Source organism: Glandiceps talaboti, chromosome 20, assembly GCF_964340395.1.
Source record: "Glandiceps talaboti chromosome 20, keGlaTala1.1, whole genome shotgun sequence".
NCBI classification, from domain to species: domain Eukaryota; kingdom Metazoa; phylum Hemichordata; class Enteropneusta; family Spengelidae; genus Glandiceps; species Glandiceps talaboti.
Window position 1 is genome coordinate 4,711,860 of NC_135568.1, and position 18,719 is coordinate 4,730,578.

The window sequence follows — 18,719 nt, forward strand, 5'->3', positions numbered from 1 at the left end:
AGTGTCATAGCTGTACTAAAGATTCTAACAATGTAAACTTGACCTTGATGTGGTATGATTTTCTTTCAGTGGATGAACAAATATTGGGAGACAGATCCTTGTTATAGCCACTATGGTGTTGATGGTACTGAATGTGCCATAGCGATTTATCTCAGTGAGGTAAGAATTATTCAGTATGTTTTGTATTTTCTCAAAGTGTACCAGGGTTTAGATCACTGGTTGCAAAGTGTGTTTGTATGGCGATAATGTCCAAAAATATATGGACCTGTGTACAATCTAATAAATAATAGACGGATATTTTGATGATTGGCCAAATGATAAATTCTGGCTACATGAGCTGAATGATAGGTGATACACATTGTATTAAAGTCACACGCACTGAGTTGATAAGCTAGATAATACTCGAGTGAAAATACTTGAATTCATGATACCTCTATTCTGGTTTAATGTTGATGTGCATGCATGCCTTAGACAAATGTTAGAAGACATCACAAATCATTTCCTAGCATTGTTATTACAGCTGATAGTATAATAGAGTTTCTTCAATATTTAGCATACATGTACATGTACATTAAATTATGTTATAAATGAGGAAAGTAAAGTGACACATGTAGAATTGAACCCACATCCCCTAAACACTAGTCAGAGTGCTCTAACCAGCTGAGCTAACATACCAACTGGTAGATACCATGAATTGAACCCACGTCCCCTAAACACTAGTCAGAGTGCTCTAACCAGCTGAGCTAACATACCAACTGGTAGATACCATGAATTGAACCCACGTCCCCTAAACACTAGTCAGAGTGCTCTAACCAGCTGAGCTAACATACCAACTGGTAGATACTGAGAATTATGTCAGCAATTGTACTATGCATATATACCTAGTTTAGATACAGCAAACACCCCCTCCCCACAAAAATGAAAACCCAAAACAAATCCCAACCATATAAACTCAGCTGTAGTGTGTATATGTCCCTGTAATTGCTTGTCCTAAAATTGATGTGTTTTAATTCATGTTTTACAGATTGAAAGCTGGTGCCCAGTATTACCGTGGAGGAAAGGAGCAATAAACAATCTATTACATGACCCTACTGCTGTTCCTGTAAGTTAATTTTGGTGTTGTTATAGTTTCTACATAGATAGCACCATGGATAAGTGTACATGTATTTAATTGTTATCACATTACATGTCATATATTTGTATCAATATATGCACATGCATTCCTTATATACAGTACATACTCCAGAATTACATAATATATTTCATGTATTTGTTTTTGATACATTGTGTATATTCTTATATACATTACATTACAGTACATACTCCAGAATTACATACATAATATATTTCATGTATTTGGTTTCGATACATTGTGTATATTCTTATATACATTACATTACATTACATTACAGTACATACTATGGAATTACATGATACTGTATATTTCATGTATTTGGTTTAAATACATTGTGTACATTCTCATGGACACTAGGGTACATACTCCAGAATAACGTGATATCATTCATATGTTTAGTTTTAGATACATTGTGTACATTCTCATGGACACTACTATACATACACCTCCAATAATCAGTTGTATATAACACCACAAAAAATCACATATTATCTAGTATACATGTATAAAGCATCCCAAAATCCAGTGATAGGGCAGGTCAAGCAGTCAATTGCAGAATTTTAGTGCTGTTAACATCAAAAACATCAATAGTAGAAGTCTTGACAGGAAAGAATTCAGAAACCACCCATCGGGCGATTAACCATACTTCATATTCGTATAATACAGAATCTCACCGTTATACTTCTCACTCTATTTATGTATACATATACAAAGTCTACCCAGTACTTGTTGCTTTGTTTGTTTGCTTGTTTGTTCATTTGTTGTACTTTTTGTCTTTTCTTTCATCTTATCATATGTGTTCTACATTTGTCAATACTTTCATGATTTTTTTTATTCTTTCAGTTTTATGACCTTCTGCATGCCCCAAATTTAACATTGGTAATTTAAAACTGGGAACTAAAAGGATTTGACTAGTTGCAAGACAACTAAGTTATAGAACTACACAAATACAAAAATAGCCATGATGATTATATCAACAGACGTGTATTTGAACTTTGCCAAACACTTGTACTTCACAGGCCCATTTTTATACAAAAACTTAAATTAATCAATGTAAAAGGATCACTCATTTGACATTTGTATCCAAATAAGCTGATATTGTTCCTAATGACCGTATTCCAATTATACACTAGTGTTATCTTCATACTATGTGTAGTCAACCCTGTTGCTCAAGCACAGATATCTGTGCTACCTCTATGGCGTTCATATAAACATGATGACGTCGTGTCCAACGTGATTTTAGTTTAATTTAAATAGACTGGAGGTGGAGTCCTGGTTGTACATTTGCATATCGTATCAGTCCTAGATCGTAAAAACGTGAGAACGATGACGACAGCCTGTCAATTTGTGATGGATTACTACTGACATGCGCCATTTGCATTTCGCTCACTATGGGGGTTGAACCACATTGAATATCTTCAGCAATGGGATTGACTTGACGTAGTATGAAGCTAATGCTAGTGTATAATCAAAATATGGGCATGATGAACTAGACTATTTGAATGTTAACATGGCCGATTGATTATCTGTGGGGCACTGAAATAATTGTGATACTCGAACACCACAAAAATGTTAAATGCTGCCTAACAGAAGGCTTGAAACGTTTTATGTTTTCTTGCACCTAGAATTGTAACAGTCAAACACCACAAGAAAGCTAATGATACCTAACAGAAGACTTGAAATGTTTTATGTTGTCTTGCATATATTAAGAATTCTAACAGTCAAACACCACAAGAAGCTAATGATACCTAACAGAAGGCTTGAAATGTTTTATGTTGTCTTGCATGTATTAAGAATTCTAACAGTCAAACACCACAAGAAAGCTAATGACGACCAACTAAAGGCTTGAAATGTTTTGTTTTCTTGTATGCTTGTTTTTGTTATATTTCTGTCCTTCTTGTTTTTATTAGGGATATGTGACAAAGCGTTGCTATAACATTTCCTCACATCAAGAGTACATATCTATGTCTACTCCTGTGCCTATAATAATTTACTATAGTACATGCATGGTAACTATGTTTTGGGTTTCTAGGTGACTTTTGATGGTTGGTGATTGGAGTTAATTACAAATATGTTAGCAAACCACCTGATCATGCCAATAGAGTCTGAACACAACAGAGGATATTCATATTCTCATTACCTGAAATAGAATTTATAACCTAGGTGCATCATAAAAATAATGATCACTCGATTTTTCGGTTGACACTACATGACTTCTGGCACTGTTCCATGTGTGCCAGTTGCATTACTGTAGGTATATATGAAAGACAACAACTCAACGTGCTTATTCTATTTTGACTCAGTCTCTCTAGGCATGCGGTAAAATGCTATTACAGGTACTGAGAATTGTGTTTGTCCAAAAAGGCATGCTCATGTGGTTTTTACCTCCCATGAACACAAACAGTATACCCTTTTGATTTTAACCACTGAAGAATTAGGCTTGTAATGTACTTATTCACCATTAACATTTGCAAATAATTGAAACACTTTGCTTTTCCCTTTGGCACTTCACCCTGGTCTACAACATGCCTCTTCTTACTAGATTTGCCAAATTTGTCAGTGTTGGTGAAAATAACTTTTCTAGGCTTCATAAATGTGAGAAATGCTGCTTACGCAAACCTTGTTCCCCACTGAATAACATGCTCATAGTACATTGTACACGACTACATAAAGTACAAAAGTTTTCTCTATGAAATCATTTACAATTAAAATCACCAGACCTGAAACAAACAACATCTGGATCAATAAAACTCTTACCAACAGTGCTACATTTTATCATCTGACTCGACAAAAATCTTACCAACAGTCTGAGAGATATTTGCCGAGCAATACAATAAAATATAGCAATTTTAGTAAGATGTTTGTTGAGACAGATGATAAAATGTAACAGTAGCAATGTTAGTGAGACTTTGCTGAGCCAGATGACGTTTTGTTTCAGGTCTGGTCATTTTCATTGTAATTATTCCTAATTATGTCAACTTGAATATGCTGTAGCTAAATATTTTCATAGAAAAGTTTGAAGTGTGAAGTCGTTGTAGTTATGTACACCAATATTTCATGTGTGTTTTTCTGACTGTGAGATATACTAACTGTTGTAGATGGAGTTTCTATACTGCCTGCTGGCATGACGTGGATAAGGAAGGAAGTTTCTACTACTACATGTACAGTGTTCTCTCAACCATACTTGTTAATGCTTAGCACTTGCTTTGTAAAGTGACAATGTATCACACAAATTGTATTCAATGTTTTCCTGAACAAAGTAAAAGGGCACCATGTGCTCATGTAATTTCTTCCTGCCCACTTGATAAAACAAAAAACAAAAATAATATAGTAGAGTGTGTTGTTTAGGTCTGTAGTTATGGTTTGTAATTTTAGATCAATAATAAGTGTGTCTATTTGCATATTACAGTGACTATGTGCTTTCTGTAATCTACTAACCTTGAAATGATGCAGGGTACATTTTATTGTATTTACCATCATATGAAGTATGAATAACATACGGTCACAGTATTTAACAATAACTTAAAATTGCATATTAATGAGATAATTTGCATATTATAGAAGCTACAACAAGAATGGCTGCCTCTTCTTTTAGACTTGTCCATAGAGAAGTAAACAGAAGCTGTAAAGCTATTTTGTTTTCAATAGTCATTTGATTACGACATTTTGTAGGATCAACTTCACTCACGAAATATATTTTATCATTTGACTTTAATAATTACTACATGCTAAATCCTGTAGATTTTCTAGAACTGTGTCATATTTTCAGCAATGTTGTGAACTTTATGACTTAAAAACACCTTCAAAAATAATTGGTCTTATGCTAGTCAACAAATATCATTCCTTTAATAACTGGTTTGATTTTCAAATTTGTAAAAATGTCCACATATCAAAAGAACAACAATGGCAAGTCAACACTTGAAAAGAGATTTTATAGAAATTGTCCAAGCAGTGAATACTCAGAAAATCCTCTTACTACCATATCTTCATGAGCAATCAGTAACCATTTTATAGTAGCGCACTGGTTAAGGACATTTTTCCAATAGTCAGCTTATTATTATATAGATAGTGCTCAGTACTAACTTTGAAGCTTTGTACTGGCAACATGAAGTCATTGCTTCAATTCCTCTCCTTGTTCTGCAGTAAGTTTTAAGTAAGTAACCCATTTACCTGCTGGATCTGTGACTCACCTACATCATTTTCTATCCAGCTTGTCCTAGTAGCAATTATAGCCTGGTATTTAAAGGCTGTTATTACTGATTAGAATGGCATTATGTACGTGTATACAATTGCAGAATACATATTAAAGCAAAATACATTTAAATTGTCACACTTGTTTTGTGGTACTTACAATGAGTTCAAGGCTTGCACTCCATGTGTATATTTACATGTATGACCTCATTTGAATAATAAAACAGTCTGACATAATGTGATCACACCTTGTTCCAACCAATCAGCTTATGTTGTCATTTTCAAAACTTAGTACAGAGTTGAAATGGCTACCAGGACAAGCTGGACATAGAGCAAGTGTAGCATAATTACAGATTCAGTGACTTGACAGGTAAGTATTCGAATACAAGTTTACGTTTCAGTGCAAACATAATTTCTGAGTTAACTTTCAATATTGTCGGTTAAATTGCAGGCAGAAATTAAGACTGATAAGTCTGGACTCTATGCATTGATGAATGATGAAAAGTTTAAATGGATCAAGATGAGAATAGATAGAATGTGGGAGAGTAAATGGGTTCCTGCAGCCAAAGCCTTGGCCAGCAAACAAGACCTCAGTAACAGAATGCAAAAGAGGGTGAGTATTTAAAATGTGATAAAAATTTAGTTCATGTTACAAGGTAAGAGGTTAAAAGTATCTGAATTTGTAACTGTGATATCTTGAATACTGGAAGGCCCATTTAGATTAGAAATAGAATCTATTTGTGAAATGCGGTTTGGTAGAGCTACATCAAATTTGGCCCAGAACAAAAGAATGATACCATGTACATTGTAATTCTAATACTAATACTAATGGTGATGACTCAGATTGCAACATGGCCATTTAAAGGCCCACTTCGGATTGAAGTTAAAATCTCAGTGTGAAAAGCACTTGTTTGGAGCTGTAGAAAAAGTTGGTCCACAACAAAAGAACAATCCTATGTAATCCTTATTATTATAAAGATAACGCTAATGTGATGACACAGGATTAAAATTTTACCTTTTATATTAAAGGAGACATTCTTTTTATGCCTTACCATGAAGGATCCTAATTACTAATGCAATGCCATACATTGCTAGATGAGTTTTATGTAAATATCTAAGATTACCATAAAATGGTATCTCAAGTTTACCCAGTTCTGTTTAGTTCAGTTCAGTTCAGTTCAGTTCAGTTCAGTAGAGGAATGAGGGATAAAGAAACAGCTTGAATTACATTTTGCAATGTGTGGTAAAACAAAAAAAATATGTGATCATGGTTACATCACAGATTAGTCGAGAGACTCAGTGGGGGGGGGGGGGGGTATAGCTGTTCTCTAGTTTAAGATGTGTGTGCACAAAAAGCTGTTAAATATTTTCCTTGAATTTGAAATACGTTACAGTCAAGCATAACAAAAATGTCTCTCTTTTAAGAAATTCACACATACAACAGCATCCTCATCCCTGATATCCAAGCCTCTGGCATAAACTGTGTTGTAAATAAATATATGTGTTTGTTTTATTCAGTGTAAAGTGCAATTTCATAGCTAACAAAATATATTCTGCAACATGTTGCTTTTGATGACTCAAGTGTTGATAATAAGGTCACTATGGGGTATTTCTAATGGGGATAATGTGCTCATTTTCAGTAATCTAGGGGAGATTATCTTGTCATTGACTAGTCTGACAATTTCCTGTTGTTCAGAGTAAAAGCCCCTGAAATAGCCATTTTCATTTAGGGTAATAGACTTTCAACCAATACAGAGTGAATTTGGCATGATGGGATAGACATATGGTGGTGACAGACTGATCTCAATGTTTTCATGTCTAATATCACAGTGCAATCTCCTACGTGTTTTATTTTAAACTGTCTGACAAAAGAAAATTTCATCAAATTTATTTTTCACATGCTGTGATGGAGTTATTCTTTCCATAAATTATCTTTCATTTGTGTGTATACGTGGGCAGGAAGGAAATTACAAGCTCCTATTGTATACATATACTCAATTATAATCTTCACAGTGCAATCTTACAACCCTCTTAAATGTTTTTGAAATTGCAAAAAAGGAAAATTTTCTCAAATTTAAATTTAAAATGCTGTAATATAATTTTCCCAAATTACTATTTTCATAGATTATCTTTGATATGTGTGAATACAAGTGAGTAAAGAAATTGTGAGTTTCTGGTGTGTGTAAGAATTGAATTTTCTATGTGTTCGTGTGTGTGAATGTTTTTGCTCCCTGGGTTCATATTATTACACTTAATAAAGTGTCAAATACCCCCAGTAGTGCTTAAATATACCTTTAGTAAGTAAACTTTTTGAGAAAAATTTTCACTGACATGTCATTTATGATTGACACTATACGTGATGTACTGGAAAGGGTTGACATCATGTACATGCCTCACCAGAGACAGGTAAATCAAGTTGGGTTAACACAGCTGGTATCTCTATTATATCCCTGTCTGATTAAGGTTTGGTCTTCTCTGAAGTGTGTAAATGGATTCCTTAAACAAATGGCTATACAGTCTGTTTCCCATTGTCCATAATCTTTACATTTTCCACTACACATCTCTGTTGTGTCTTACTATATATCAATATTTCCTTATGATGTTTCGGGGATTGCCAATAAATTTGGAAAATGACAGTTTCCTCTATCAAATTGAGTGATGACGCCACTTTTGTGCCTATCTTCAAGTACCTCTATGACATGCTTAAAGCTGCAGTAGCTGAAACTGTAACATTTATTGAAACTTTTTTGTCAGATATAATGACTTACTTATAATATCGTACAACCTCAAATAGTATTGAATCACCTCTGAATAAACACATTTGTATGACAGTATACACATAGATGGTTCATCAATGCTACTATATCCATTCAAATTGAATTTTGGGTCCACATCCAAACATCAGCATGCCAATTAATCACAATTTAAACTTATTACTATACTATTTATAGACAAAATAGATCTCTAATTGATATGTGCAATGTCTAATCATTGATATTTTAGGAATTTTCAGCTTACTATTGGTTTTCTGATGAAAAAATTAATACCCCAGTTACAGCCAGTGCAGTGTTAAGTTACAATATGTGGTATGGGTACATTTTGTGCACTGATTGCCTTGTCCTGAAAATGGGACATCAGTTTTAATAAGTGACCATATGGATAAGGATTGGGTATTTATTTTTGATTTTTTAATTTTTAAAACAGTTTTATCATGGCTTCCTACTTGAAAAATCAATGTGAAGTAACATAGAAAAAGTCTGTTTGTATATAACTCAATACATTGCAAAAAGCTATAAAAAATGTGTAAAAAGTTTGTTATTGTACTTATAATAACAAACATTTTACACATTTATTAGTATTTTGCAATCTATTGAGTTACAAACAATGACTTAGCATCTGCTGTTTCAGGTGCCATATTAAAACTGTTTTATAAATAGAGAAAATTAAAAATAAATACCCAATCCTCAGCCATATGGCCACTAATATAAAGGACAGCAAACATTTGAAAGGATGGTACCGGTATGGTATCTATTTGTCAGATAAGCCTGGAAGTCAGGAGACATTTGGATGTTTAGATTGGATGACATAGTACTGTGCATACTGTAGTGTGTCTTGCAGCATCAATGTAATCCTGGGAGTTCAAAATAAGGGGCTTGGTTGAACAATATCATCTGTTGAACTTCTAACCTGACTGTGCTGTCATGCAGTTGTTGACCTTTGATCCTATTCATAGCGAGACCATCAAAACAGAAACCCTGTACATTCCATAGTCTATGTGTGTAACCTATACTCATGTTACAGCATCAATATAGCTATAAAGTAAATAGAATCAGATGTATTTCGTTCATACACTAGCCAGATTACATTGTGATCTGTGAGTTAGTCTCACTGTTTCATAAAGCGCTTGTTATGCTAATTATTAACTTATAGCCACATTAACTTATAGCCATGTCCTCCCAATAGCAGTTATCAACATGCCTGTTTGTAGATATTTACATAATATTCACTATATGTAAATTGTGTCACTCTTATGACCATCTTAACGAGAGCACACTTAGATATTGACTTCAGTTGAATATAGTCAATTAGGCTGATGTACATTATCACTCCCCATTGTGACCAATCAGTTTGAATGTTCATTTACATAATGACTTCATTTGAATATAGTCAATTAGGCTGATGTACATTATCACTCCTCATCGAGACCAATCAATTTGAATGTGTATTTACATAATGACTTCATTTGAATAAAGTCAATTAGGCTGATGTACATTATCACTCCCCATTGTGACCAATCAGTTTGAGCACATTTACATATTGACTTCATTTCAATATAATCAATTAGGCTGATGTACGTTATCACTCCCAATGGTGACCAATCAGTTTCAGCATATTTACATATTGACTTCATTTGAATATAGTCAATTAGGCTGATGTACATCATCACTCCCCATAGTGACCAATCAGTTTAAGTGTATAATCATCACACCATATTAACAGTTTGACACTGCTAGTGATGTAAGCTGTTAGTGAGACAATGAATGAATTAGGCTGACGTACGTTATCACTCCCCATGGTGACCAATCAGTTTAAGTGTATAATTGTCACACCATATTAACAGTTTGACACTGCTAGTGATGTAAGCTGTTAGTGAGACAATGAATGAATTAGGCTGACGTATGTTATCACTCCCCATGGTGACCAATCAGTTTGTATGCATTTTTTCAAAGCAGTCAGTTTGAGTGTATAATCGTCAAACCACATTAATCATTTGCCATTGCTAGTGATATAAGTGGTTACTGAGACAGTAAAGTAAAATCACAGATTGCGATGTAAACAGGCTGTTCATAATATTAATTTACATTTATTAAATGGTATTTATATCTCACAGATTCTAATACTTCTTTGTCCACCAATATAACTGAATGTTGAAATTCTAAACTTTGACTCTAAGAAGATGTTAACCTCTGACCCCTTCATAGAGTTGACCTCAGACCCTAATCAGATAGTTGACCTCTGACCCTAATCAGATAGTTGACCTCAGAGCATTGTTGTAGCAAGTTGACATCTGACCCTATTCACAGTGAGTTGACCTCAGAGCATTGTTGTAGCAAGTTGACCTCTGACCCCATTCATATCAAGTTGACCTCTGACCCTATTCTTAGAGAGTAACGTTTCTTTCTTTCTTGTAACTCTATTAATACAGTCAATATAAATTAGATGTACATTTCCTTTCACTATTTTATGTACACTTTTATTTTGCACAGATTCTTATTCATCTTGGTCTGCTGACGAAAGAATCTGGATTTAAAATAGCAGAGTCAGCTTTCAGTGGTGGACCACTAGGAGAGCTAGTACAATGGAGTGATATCATTGCTGCTCTGTATATCCTGGGTCATGATCTGAAAATCACAACCAGGACAGATGTACTGAAAAAGTAAGTTTACACAGAGGAAAAATAATTTTGAATATTGCACCCAGCTCACTTTGCCCAAATAAGGTCAGTTTTGTATATCAACTTATGATACATCATTGGCATTTATCCTACTTTTATTTAAATGGTGATTAATTTTCAATATTATGCTCATCATTGTCTTAAAAATATGCAAATTAGTAATTTGAAATGTTTTGTAGCATTTCAAGGGTATATGATAAAATCTTTATAGCCCAGATATTGGTTTTGCAGACCTCAGTAGAATTGTTTATAGATCAGTTGTACAGCATAAGGTACAGCCAAAAGCCAGACCCTTCCACTAAGCAGTCCCAGTCTGCATTAAACCCTAGACTCTCTCACAGTCCTCGAAGCTTCGCATAAATAGCTAAAACTTGGGTTGTTTTGTATATATCTACTGCATAATTGTACTCATATCCGAGCTTCGCCTAACACATCAACAAAATGTTAGCTCTGTGTGATCGATGTGGGCGCACAGTACAGGGCTAGGGATACTGGGATACTAGTATATGAGTACAATTATGCAGTAGATATATACAAAACAACCCAAGTTTTAGCTATTTATGCGAAGCTTCAAGGACTGTGAGAGAGTCTAGCATTACCCAGGCCTGGACTGTTAAGATTATTATCAGTGCAGCATATTCTTTAGCCATACATCTTACATCGATGTATTACAGCAGAACTAAAATGATGATGAACATTAACAATGATTATTTATGGTATTGACACTTTACAGAGTGAAATATTCATATTTAATGCCTTCTACAACAAAGCAAGGAATAAATCCGTCATTCAATAACAGGTACTCTTATCACATAACAGCTGTATACTTTATGTGTCGTACTAAAACAGTGGGCTGTCTGGTGATAAGATAAACAACGCACAAACAGTTATGTGTGACCGTACTAAAACAGTGGGTTGTCTGGTGATAGGATAAACAATGCACAAAAAGATACATGTCGTACTAAAAACAGTGGGCTGTCCTGTGATAGACAACACACACAAACAGCTAACGTTCATGTTATCTATATACTTCTGATTACATTGTTATGTTTTCTGATATTGTCATACTTTCTGATGACGTTGACATGTTTTTTGTTAACTTGTGATTTACTCAATCAAAGGGACAGGTTGTTTAAAGTATATAAAATCATTTTTTGCTAAATTCACAAAAAAAAAAAAAAATCAAACATCAGTAGCTACCAGCTGTATACTTTCAAATATAATACTTTCTGTAAATCCAGTTTCTATATTCTGGACAAAAATAAAAACTTAAGTAAGTACAGAAATTTCTTCAAGAAAGTTTTGACAACAGCAGCTATTATTTTTAATTTATTGAACTCTGATAAATATTACAATACATTCACATTTTTTCTATAATAAGCAGTAGAACAAAACTACAACAAGTTTCAAGACTGTCCCTTTGAGATTCTTTTAATTTTCTTATTTATTTATTTACAGCACTGATACACAAATATGATAATTTATCACTTGTTTATGAGTTCTGGGTTCTTGTGCATATGAAAGTATAAGAATTAATAGACAGACAGACAGACAGACAGACAGACAGACAGACAGACAGACAGACAGACAGACAAACAAACAGACACATACATTCACAGTCACACACACATACATGCATGAATGCACAATTGAACCCACTCTCCGTACACAACCACATTGGTGAGGGGAGTATGAGATCTAAGTGTATCTATATAGACAAAGGCAAACATTTGAACCAATATCAAATGTATTCTTTATGATATCCATTTCACTCTTAATCTTTTTAGAAAATTTCATCCATATAAATGATATATGACTTATTTGCTTCATTTTCTCCACAGCTACATGAGATCCAAAGGAGTGAGCAATAAAAACTGTCCTGTATCTGGGGTACGCCCCATAGATCTTATCTATATAGATATTGTTGGTTTGAAGCAGTTTAAGAAGGTGGCTGGACCACTGTGGAATCAATTTAAGTAAGTATACAATACTTCCATGGCGTCAAGTCTGTATCTGTATCTGTATCTGTATCTGTATCTGTATCCATATATAATGATAGCAAAATATTTCAGGTCGAGTTTAGATAGAACTTATTCAGTCATCTTGATACTATCTCTTGCAATTTTTCTGCATAGCTACAGTTAGGAAATGTACACAATTCACTGTTAATTATTAAATGTTGTAGCTCCTCTCACCATCTCTTCTCAAAAAATGTTAAGCCCCGCCAAATGAAATTCAAGCATTATTTTAGCCACCTCTTCTGTCACCTACACTAAAGTGGAGATATAAAATTATGTGGTACAATATGATACATTAAAATAACAGTGATAGCCAACAACAATAATACTCTGAATGAGATTACTTTCCACAGGATGTGGATTTCACACGCATACAGAGATGTCTCTAATTAGCTCTGACCTATACAGGGAGGTACTTAGCCAGACACCATCCATCTTGTTTTGGGAGAAAGACAATTATCACCTTGATTGCTACTGATTGGAGAGACAACTCCAAAGGTGAAAAAAAAATGAAAATAAGACAATGTAGGAGGCCATTTAGAGGCATAAAATATCAAACCATAGACATAATTTAAAGTCTTACAATACTTGGATATGGTAATAAAATACCAGAATTGAAACAATTATGCTATACATTACATATTATCTGGAAGTGTATTTTGTTGTGGCAAAGCTGAAAGATATTTTGCGGATGTGCACTTGGTAAATGACTTCTCCTGAAGTTTAATTTGGTTCCAAAATATCCTGAATAAAGGGCAAAATATTCCAAGTCTTTCAGACTTTTGATGGCCCAATGACTGCTTAGTAGCTAAAGAGTTAGTGTTAAGGTATCTCCATGTTTTCTGAATAAATATTCATTCACTGTACAAAGTGATAAGCACTTAAAGGAAATCCTACATTATTTTGAAGTGTCTGTTAATTCAAGTTATCTGTATTCCAGATTAATTTGATGTCTTAATCTCTTTCACTTCCTTCCAGTTGTATGTTACGTGTAATAGATTCATTTGGAACGGAACCAGCATTCAATGTAGACAGCTATGCCAGAAAAGCTGGGACTAAATCTGTGTGGGGAAAATGGAGTCTTGTACCAAAGCAGTTTATGACAATGTTTCGTAAGTCAAACCTCTGTATGATTCATTTAGTGATGACCCTATTGAGTCTATAGTGACCCTTTATTTGGCAAACTAAAGAATATTGAGCCAAATGTATAAGTTGTGTACTACCCCCTACCCCCACCCCCACCCCCACCCCACCATTGCCCACTTCATGACCCAAATAAAATGAGGAGATATGTGACATTAGAGTTTGTGATGTTAGAGTACCCACTATGCCAAGGCTGAAAATATTTGGACCTAGTCAAAATATTGAGTTCTCCAGTCTGTTTTGTAACTCAAACAAAGTAACATTAGGGTTAGGATGTCAAAGTACCCACTATGGCAAGACAGAAGAACCTGCACCCAACATGTATGTTGTATACCCTAGCCTGTTTTGCACCCAAACAAACCCGGTGGAGACAAGTAACATTAGGGTTTAATAGGGAAGTTAGAATACCCACCATAGTAAGACAGAAGAACGCTGCACCCAACATGATTACTCTATCTAGTAGCTAGCCTTTTTTGTAACCCCTAAAAAGTGATGGAAACAAGTAACATTAGGGTGTAGAGATGTTATAGTACTCAACACTGCAAGACTGTAGAACACCTACCCCACTATTGTATATTATATACCTACCCCACTATTATATATATTGTATATATGTGCCCCGTTATTGTACTCAAACAGAATGAAGGAGACTAAGTAACACTAGGGATAGGGATATTAAAAGTACAGGCTTACATGTATGTTAATAAAAATGGTATCCAATTCACATTGAAAGGTTGGTCCAGTAGCATCAGGTAATAATGTCAAATATGACATATTAAATTGTAATGTTTTCATCATTAGAAAGTCATCATATGACTACACAGTTGAAGGAATCTACTGGTGTAACATAATTAAATGAACTTTCCTTATGTCAATCGATATAAATGGCATAGGTCAATAGATGGCTCACATTTAATGAATTAGCTTCCTAGTTATGCAGCTGCATAAATGTTGTTCATAGTCATCATTTATATAATTATATATATATGTATATGTATATGTGTGTGTGTGTGTGTGTGTGTGTGTGTATGTGTGTATGTATGTATGTATGTATGTATGTATGTATGTATGTATGTATGTATGTGTGTGTGTGTATGTGTGTGTATGTGTGTATGTATATGTGTGTATGTGTGTATGTATGTATGTGTGTGTGTGTGTGTGTGTGTGTATGTGTGTATGTATGTCAGTCTTTTGAGAATTAGACATTTAACCAACACACACAAAATAATTTGATAAGGTGAGACCTTTCGATTTCAAACTGTCAGTCTTGCTCTATAAGATAGATAGCACTATTTATTATAACACGACATGATCACAGAGAATGTTTTCATAGCGCTTAGGGAGAAAATATAGTCCCTCATCTCTGTTCAAGTTAATGGGACAACCCTTGATGTAAATATTCATAATGCCATTCTTACGTCAGCTAGTCTCTCTATCAATAATTTTATTGCAGTGGATTTGATATTCTTGATGGATATTTTACATTTTACCAAAACTAGCTATGGCTGTTGTGAATATTGTGAATGTAGCAACCGTACATAGATTAATTGACATGTATGTTGTTATAAATTATATGTTGTAGCCTGTTTACTGCGTTGTTGTTACATCATTATCTGTCAGCATACATCCTAGCCATCATACCTCCTAGCCCTCTAAGCCAATGAGCAATTGTAAAATGTATGCCCAGTAACCTGATTACAACCATGACGACATTATTCAAATGAAGTCATTATGTAAGTGAACACACAGCATAGATGAACACAGGAGTTAACACATGAAAATGTGAAATGTACGTGTGATAATTTACATGTAATTATGTGAAAGTGTTTGACAACAACATTTAAGGATGTGGCATACTTAATTAGTTTAATGGTTCTCAAGACAAGCTAATTTGTTTTAAAGGCCACTAGGTACGACAACATTTACTGATGTAACACAACAGTGTAGTCAGCAGGGTAAAACAACGTAAATTATTTCAACCAAATATTCTTTTCAGACTTTATCACTTTGAGAATGTATACTTTTTATTTCCATAGCACATACACCTGATAATTCCTTTATGGGCTTTGTGGTGGAGAACTACTCAAATGACACCATCCCATTTAAAAAGGAGAAAAATATGGCCGTTGTTTACGGTAAAAAGGGAGATATGTGGCTGGTAAGTTTTAATAGTCTGATTTTTAAAATCAAATTCGGCTATTAAAGCCTCAAGTTTCATCAGTGGTTAAAATCGCATAAATTTATTTTCATACCTGATCATAATAATAGAAAGTTCACTATTATGACAGTGTAATAGTAATGCTTGATGATAAAAAGAAAGTACTCTTTAGTTTTGCCTCAAGAGGGGGCTATTCCCACTTGTGACTTATCCGTATACACTGCATGATCCCATCATTTGCATATACATATTACAGAATGTATGCCATGTGATACCTGTCCGGCAGCATATGATTTTACAAAGGCAAATGTTGGCTTCACTTTCCATATCATTTTAAGTTTCTTACATCCTAAAGTTGACATCAAAGTTCTTAATTTTGATATTGCTCTTTTGCAGGGATCAAGGAAGTACTTAGATGTAATTCATGAGAAATTTACATTACATGCTACAGTTTATGTGAATGAGAGTGGAGACCTGTTAGCAGTACCAGGCTACGTTGTTAACCATGGTTTGTTGAAAGGGGACCAAGTACAAGAATTACTGAGAAAAGCCAAGGTAAGATTGAATATAGACAAATAATTAGAAAGAGATTTGTGTGAATTGTTTCGTAATGTGGAAGATGTATGTTAAATCCCTCTCCCCCCCCAAAAAAAAACAAACAAAAAAAACCAAAAAAAAACACCCACCCCACTCATTCAATTACCAGGGTTCCCAAACCATAGTAAAAATATCAATCAGTAGGGAAGCACAGTACAATTTACAAACAAGTGAATACATAGTTAAACTTTGAACAGCAGTAATAGAGTGTAAACCAGGAACTTTTCTTGGTGTTACTATCACATTCGCATAAAGCTCACCACAACAAGAGACTTGTCTTGATAGTACTATCTCAAGAAGCTGTCCACACCAAGCCAAGGTAGATGCACTCAGGCGCACAGGAATGTATTTTGAATTTGAAATTACCACCAACAGCTGTTAAATCTAAGTGGATATATAAACCTATGATGTACTCTCGGCGACATGTGACTTAAATTAAAAGGATGACCAATTACAAGTGCCTCAATCAGTATGAAATCCACTTAGATTTTGTCGAAGCAGCACCAAAATTGTGGTATTTCAGTCTAGTAGTGTCACACATTAACTTTTGTTATGTTTCACCCTTTTCAGTTATTTGTTGGACTAGGATTTCCATTTGAAGGACCTGCTCCATTAGAAGCCATTGCTAATGGCTGTGCATTTCTCAATCCAAGCTTTAATCCACCAAAGAATGCCAAAAATACTGATTTCTTTAAAGGCAAACCAACACTTAGAGAGGTAAGTATGCTTCACTTCTGTGAGAAATAAATTGTATTCAGTACTTATGGCCTGCAGTCAAATGTACTAACATCAATAAAGACACAACACAGATTGCTAGATATGGAAACATACAGATACAAATCGTAACACCCTTTAATTTTAAATATACAATTAAGATTTCTGTAAAGGCAAACAGACTGAAAGTTAAACACTATCAGGTATAAAACATATTACACATTTCATTATATCACCAGCCAGACACATTGTGATTTAAGAACAAATTTTATTTCTTGTAAAAAACTTGTAAAACAATTTTTGAATTAAAAAGATTGGTCTGAAGTGACAGGTGTCAGTGTATTGCATGGTAGCCTGTCAAGTAAAAAACCTGGAAGTCCATTATATGACAATTAAAGCAGGGTTTCCAAAATTGCATTTTTCAGTTGTCTTGTCAACATTCCATTTTTCTTGTTGAGAAATACCTTTCGAAACTTTATGCACATTCTGTTGTTATCTATGAAATGAACATCGTATTAATTTGTTTGATGAGGATGGTCTGTTTTTGGTGGACTTCAAGAATCTCATTTTTCAGCTCACAGAGTGTTCCGTCTTTTATGTCCAAAGATAGATTGGGAAGCTCTATTGTATTCTCATCATTAAGGTAGAAAAGGGATGACTGTCACTGAAAATCAAATTTCTTAAAATCTATCCAAACTTTGCCAAATAAAAGTTTGCATGTGGTCCTTTGGAAATAATAAAGAAATTTGTAGGTCTACAATCTTGTTTTCAAGGAAATCATAAATCTATTCATTTTCCCATAGAGTTAACACAGTATTCGGTGGCCATATTGGATTCTAGAATTACTAAATTTTGATATCACTTTGACTTCTAGTTCAATGATTTTAAATGAGAGCAGGTTGGAGTTTTTTTAAACAAAGTTTAACACAGCAAACGTTAAAGAGTGTTTTTCTTTTAATTTCACATTAATATCAATAAAATAAACTAATTAGATGAAGATGGTAAGTTTTTTATTTTGATTTGATGATATTTTGTATCTTTCTTTTAGCTCTCTTCCCAACATCCGTATGCTGAAAGATACATTGGGAAGCCCTATGTGCATACTATAGATATTAATGATGTAGCGGCATTACGGAAAACTCTCACTGAAATACAGGAAAATGAAGACTTGAAACCGCATTTACCTCACGAATTTACAACAGAGGGAATGTTACAACGATTACATGCATATATTGAACATCAGGTAACAGTCAAGTATTTGTTAATCTTGTATTTTGTAGTTTTCCTGGCTTCTAAGTTATTTCAATT

The 18,719-nt window shown here is 34.1% G+C and overlaps 1 protein-coding gene across 1 annotated transcript in view; it reads left to right on the plus strand.

Annotated features, from left to right (window-relative positions):
* LOC144450657 (alpha-1,6-mannosylglycoprotein 6-beta-N-acetylglucosaminyltransferase A-like) overlaps positions 1-18,719 on the plus strand; it is a 74,651-nt gene that overhangs the window by 53,116 nt on the left and 2,816 nt on the right. Inside the window, exons 5-14 of the mRNA XM_078141302.1 lie at positions 70-159; positions 1,025-1,102; positions 5,778-5,939; positions 10,594-10,763; positions 12,623-12,757; positions 13,778-13,911; positions 15,979-16,100; positions 16,497-16,655; positions 17,268-17,414; positions 18,460-18,654. Coding sequence (XP_077997428.1) covers positions 70-159; positions 1,025-1,102; positions 5,778-5,939; positions 10,594-10,763; positions 12,623-12,757; positions 13,778-13,911; positions 15,979-16,100; positions 16,497-16,655; positions 17,268-17,414; positions 18,460-18,654 — 1,392 coding nt within the window. The remainder of the gene's footprint in view (positions 1-69; positions 160-1,024; positions 1,103-5,777; positions 5,940-10,593; positions 10,764-12,622; positions 12,758-13,777; positions 13,912-15,978; positions 16,101-16,496; positions 16,656-17,267; positions 17,415-18,459; positions 18,655-18,719) is intronic.